This window comes from Nestor notabilis, unplaced genomic scaffold (genome assembly GCF_000696875.1).
Source record: "Nestor notabilis isolate BGI_N333 unplaced genomic scaffold, ASM69687v1 scaffold11864, whole genome shotgun sequence".
Taxonomy (NCBI): domain Eukaryota; kingdom Metazoa; phylum Chordata; class Aves; order Psittaciformes; family Psittacidae; genus Nestor; species Nestor notabilis.
Window position 1 is genome coordinate 9,148 of NW_009925248.1, and position 5,385 is coordinate 14,532.

Here is a 5,385-nt window from a genome sequence, read left to right on the forward strand (position 1 = left end):
GAGCTGCTAAAGAGGCTCCAGGATGTGCCAGCATCCAGGAACATTTTTCGTGTTCCAAGAGCTCATTTCAGCCCAGATCCATCACGGCTGCAGGAGACACCTGGGAGGCTCCGGGCTCAGCCTCAGCGGCACACTTGGCCACTGGTACTGCGGCTGTTCATATGCAACCGGACCCTTCCAAAGCAGCACATCTCTCATGTGAATGAGCCACAAAGAGCCTTCAGCTCAGCCCCATGCACTGCCCTGGGCTGCAGAGAAGCCCAACTACCCCTCCCTCACCATGGGCAGGGAATCAAGGCTGACCCTCACCTTGAAAGCATCAAGGCAAGATCTCACAGAGAAGCCAAGATAACACAGCACAACACGGCTGCTGTGCTCGCTCCATGTCTGGGCCGTTTTGGTGACCTCCATCTGCTGGAGGGGCAGAGGAGGATGAACAGAAGGTAACGCAGCAGCCCTGTGTGCCAGGGGACATGAGGGACCTACAGCTTTCCCCCATGGGGCAGCTCTGCCCAGGCATTGAGGAAAGATGAGGGACAGTGATTCACTGCAGGGAACTCTCCCTGCCCTGCCCAGTGGCATTCCAGGGGAAAAAAACCCACCCTTTCAGGAAAAACTGAGTCAGGGAGAAACAGCTGATGTAAAAAAACCCACATTAACAGATCGATTCTTCTCCCTTTCTGTGCTGTGGGGCCAAGAGCTCCAGGCCAGGAGACTGGCACGGAAGGGTGGCAAGAGCCCTTGGCCAAAGAGCTGTCAGAAGGACAGCAGAAGAGTGAGACCAGCGAGGGTCTCATGCAGGCAGATCCCTCCTGGGCACATTTCCCACTAGGAGCAGCATCCCCACAGTGACCAGGAGCAGCTTCAGTGCTGATCCACTCACTGCACAACTCTAAGAGCCCTGGAGGCTCCGTGTCCTGACCCCAGAGTTTCTGAGCACCCTCCTCTGCTGAGTGAGGTGCCCATCAGCAGCACATCCAGCCCCATGCTGCAGGAGACCACATTCCACATGGGAACAGACTAGTGCCTCCCCCAGCCCCGAGCTGACCCAAAACCAGGCTGTCCTGGTTCCCCAACCAGAAAGGCACGGGTGGTGGGAGAAGTCTAGCCCAGGAGGTGATGGCATCCTCTGAGCAGCAGCCATCACCTCCTTCCAGGCAGAGCCCCTGGAGAGAAAGAGAAAGAAAGAGAGAGAAAGAGCCCCCCCAGTCCCCCCAGTCCCACAGTACCTGTGTCTGTATCCTGTTGAGACCCCTGAACCACAGGATCTGCCCGCGCCGCAGCTCCATTTCAGCGTGGTCGATCTCGTCCACGTCCTCAGGCAGCTCCTCCTCTGGGATCTCCTCCTTGGTGATGCCATGCCCAGCTTCCTTCAGGAACTTCAGGTGGCTGGTTGGGACAGTGCAGATCAGCTGGGGAGAGGCAGGGAGAGAGCAGCTCCTTAGCTTGCAGGTTATGGCAGCACCACCAGCCTCAACCAAAGGTGAGCAACCAACCGCCAGGACTCAGCTGAGACATGCGGATGCAGCAGGGACATGCTACTGCTTGTAAGCAGGGTGGGAACGAGGAGTAGGTGAACAACGTTCCCTCCTCACTGCAGGGATGGAACTGGGATGGAGCATCCCCCCCGCCCCAAAGCTGGGAGGACACAAGGAGGGGAAGGCAGGCTGGGCTGCAAGCACACCATGGCACATGGTGTGTTCTTCAGACTGGCTCTTACCTGGCCCCAGAGCAGCTCTCCCACTCCAATAAAAATACACCAGAACCACTGGCTGAGGGTGAGCCCGGAGCAGCTGAATGGCTTCCCCCCAAACTCCACAATGATGATCTACAGCACAGGAGAGAACAAGTCACACACTGAGGAGCTCCAGGGGCTGCACAGCACAGCCACAGGATGACAAGGTCCCCTGAAAGGCCACACATCTTCTCTCCCCTCCCAGAGATCACAAGAGGAGCAAGGACCTCATGTAGGACAAGGGGTGATGGGTTCAAACTGAAACAGGGGAAGTTCAGGTTGTATAAAAGGAAGAAGCTCTTTACTGTGAGGGTGCTGAGGCGCTGGCACAGGGTGCCCAGAGAAGTGGTGAATGCTCCATCCCTGGCAGTGTTCAAGGCCAGGCTGGACAGAGCCTTGGTTGACATGGCCTAGTGTGAGGTGTCCCTGCCCATCGCAGGGGGTTGGAACTAGATGATCTTAAGGCCCTCTTAAGGTCCTTTCCAACCAAAACCATTCTATGATTCTATGATCTAGGCCAGTAACTTTACAGGACACCAGAGGCGTGACGACCAGCCCTGGCACCTCCCAACACACTCTACACCCCAACATTCATGCTTTGTGTCACCAAGAAGCTGCTGGAGAAGAATAAAAGGGACAGAACAGAGCTGAGGGCAGCGACTGCAGCAGACACTGGTCCTACCTGTGGCCGGTCCCCTCCCAGCCCCACCGTGTACTCCCAAAGCTTCACCTGAGCTGCAAACGTGCCCAGCACCACGGAGCAGAAGATGGGGTTGCGGTAGATGGACTCGAAGACGTTCCTCTCGCCGTGGATCTTGCGGGCGTTGATCTCGTTGAACAACTGCATCATGACAAAGGTGTTGAAGACGATGGTGTAGTGCTCGGTGGGCGGCGAGTGCAGCGGGGCGTTGCGGCCGCTGTCGATGTCGAAGAACCTCTCCCCTAAGCAGACAAGTGGGTTTGGGGAGGGGATGGAGGAGGAAAGGGAAGAGAGAAGGTGAGATCCTGCTCCTCACTTCTGCTTTGCACTGGTGGAGGTGGAGTTAAGGTCCCAGGTTCTTGCTGAAGACCCCTTGAAGATCCCAGTTGGAGATCCCCCTGCTAGCTCCACTGAACACCTTTCTTAAAGATGTTGAAAAGCTGCCCCTTTCTCACTAGCATCCTGTTTGCTGGGGCCTCAAAGCTCACCTGCAAAAAGCAGTGTGAAAATGATGGTCAGCTGGTACACAGCATGGCCCAGGATGTTCTTCATCATGGTGCGGGAGATGAGCGGCTTGTTGCGGCCGTAGGGCTTGCGCAGCAGCAGGGACTCGGATGGGGGCTCCGTGGCCAGGGCTAAGGAGGCGAAGGTGTCCATGATCAGGTTCACCCACAGCATCTGGACAGCCTTCAGGGGTGAGTCCTGCAGAGAGAGCGGGGGGAAGAACACATCTCACCACCAAAACCACCCTCTTCTCCCTCCTTGTTCTGCAGAAGCCTCCACTCTCCTCCTACCAAGCCCAGCAGCCCTGTACCTGCGTGATGCAGGCCCCCGTGAAGGCCACGATGACGGCCACCACATTGACAGTCAGCTGGAACTGCAGGAACTTGGAGATGCTGTCGTAGACGTTGCGTCCCCACATCACCGCCTTGACGATGCTGGTGAAGTTGTCATCCGTCAGGATGATGTCCGAAGCCTCCTTCGCCACGTCCGTGCCTGCAATGCCCTTGAGGACCAGGCAGAAAGCAATGGGGTGAATCATGGAGCAAGCTCCATGCTTGGCGTCCACCTGGTTCTGCTTCTGCCCAGGGACAGCCTCAAGGGAGAAATCCACCAGAGCCAGAGGAGCCGGAGCCCATCCTGTGTTTGACAGCGAGTTCTGCTGCAGCACCCGGGGGTGCAGAGGCTCCAAAGCAGAGAAGCCTTCAAGAACAGACATGGGCTCTGGGTCAGCGCAGCTTTTCATCCCCAAACTGGGGCCACAGTGGAGCAAAGCTGGAAAACAGCTTTAAGCACAGCTTCCTCCTCATGCCAGGGAACACAGGCACCCCTGGCTGCCTATATCTGCTACAAGCAAGGGTTGGGACCGCCAAATGAGAGAGTGCTCAGCAGCCTGCGGCCCCCCTGGTGCCCTCTGTCCCATCCAGGGCTGACCACCACCTCCCAGGTCCCCTGCAGCATCTCAGGCGGCCACACGTGTTCTGCAGGAGCTGAGCTCGCTGCTTTTCTCCCTGCTGGCACACAGAGGCGCTCACTTTGCAGTGATTAAACGCACTGATGCTCATAAGGAGCTGGTTCTGTCTCAGACAGGGACACCCAAGCTGCTGCTGCTGCTGCAGGGTGTGAGCTTCAGATGCAGCTGGACAGAGCTCTCCTATGTGCTGCTTGCTCCCCACTCTTTAGAGGTCCAGTACAGCCCCCAGCAAAGGTCAGTGCCTGGCCATGGGCTGCTCCTGCACACGAGGGCAGAAAGCCCCACTGATGCCCAGGAGAAGACAGATGACCTTGTGTTGTTGGTCCTAAAGGCTCCAGAATTGCACTTGGGATATTTAACACCTTTCTAAAAACATCAGTTTGCATAAAGCTCCCTACAAGGCCTCACAAAGCTCCCCAGGCATCTGGCTCCTCCTCCCATACCTCAACTGAAGCAATTCCCAGCAGGTTTATTTTCTTGCTCCTTCAGACAGCAAAGAAAAGCAGCAAACCAGGAGATCACCATAAATAAACTCCCCCAAATCAGTGCTTGGAGCCTGGGCTGCCTGTTAGGAGCCTGGGTGAAGAACTGCAGGGATGAACCACGTCATCGTGACTTACTGGGTGAGCTACTGACCCCACAGCTCAGACATCAGGGCCAGGCAGGCACCTGCAAGTGCCGGGGCACCTTCAGCTTGACGTGGTCCCTGCAGGTGGGACAGAGGAGCCCAGCCCTAAGGCAGAGTCCCAGTGACTGCTTCCCATCACTCTTTTTAATTTAATGAGAATTAAACCAAACCAAGTTTCACTAATCCAGGAATATGAGAATAACCAAGTGTGCCATTAGTTCTGCACCCCAAAGAGAGTGGGAAAACCCTCTGCCCATCCGTACCATGGCAAAGCCAACATCAGCTTTCTTTAGAGCTGGGCCATCGTTGGTCCCGTCCCCGGTCACAGCCACCACCTGCCTCTGCTCACCAATGGTGCTGTCGATGATTCCTGAAGCGGAGACAAGCAGTTGAGAGGAAATAAGCCCCAAGGGCAAGGTCCATGCAGGGACTGTGCTGCAAAAGCCCCCGGGCAGAGCAGGATGAGACACTGGGAGGCAGCAGCTCACCTTTCACCAGCGTGTGCTTATCTGTTGGGGAGGAGCGGGCCAGCACACGCATCTTGGGCCAGATCTTGTCCAACTGCTCCTGTTCCACCTGCAGGACAAAGCACATGTGAGGAAGGGCAGGGACCCCCCCCCCGAAGCCTTCTGCCCCACTTGGAGCACTGGGTGCAGTTCTGGTGTCCTCAGCGTAAGGACAAAGAGCTGTTGGAGCAAGTCCAGAGGAGGCCACGAGGATGATCAGGGGCTGGAGCAGCTCCCTTATGAAGACAGCGTGAGAACATTGGGGTTGTTCAGCCTGGAGAAGAGAAGCTGCTGGAGACCTCAGAGCAGCTTCCAGTGTCTGAAGGGGGATACAGGGAGGCT

The 5,385-nt window shown here is 56.6% G+C and overlaps 1 protein-coding gene across 2 annotated transcripts in view; it reads right to left on the reverse strand.

Moving 5' to 3' along the window:
- Positions 1-5,385, reverse strand: part of LOC104404524 (plasma membrane calcium-transporting ATPase 4-like) — a 24,884-nt gene that overhangs the window by 6,345 nt on the left and 13,154 nt on the right. For both annotated transcript variants that reach the window (XM_010012972.1, XM_010012973.1), the window contains exons 13-19: positions 5,026-5,113; positions 4,801-4,907; positions 3,250-3,441; positions 2,924-3,137; positions 2,466-2,677; positions 1,721-1,828; positions 1,230-1,412 (exon numbers count right to left, since the gene is read on the reverse strand). In XM_010012972.1, the coding sequence (XP_010011274.1) occupies positions 1,230-1,412; positions 1,721-1,828; positions 2,466-2,677; positions 2,924-3,137; positions 3,250-3,441; positions 4,801-4,907; positions 5,026-5,113 (1,104 nt within the window). The remainder of the gene's footprint in view (positions 1-1,229; positions 1,413-1,720; positions 1,829-2,465; positions 2,678-2,923; positions 3,138-3,249; positions 3,442-4,800; positions 4,908-5,025; positions 5,114-5,385) is intronic.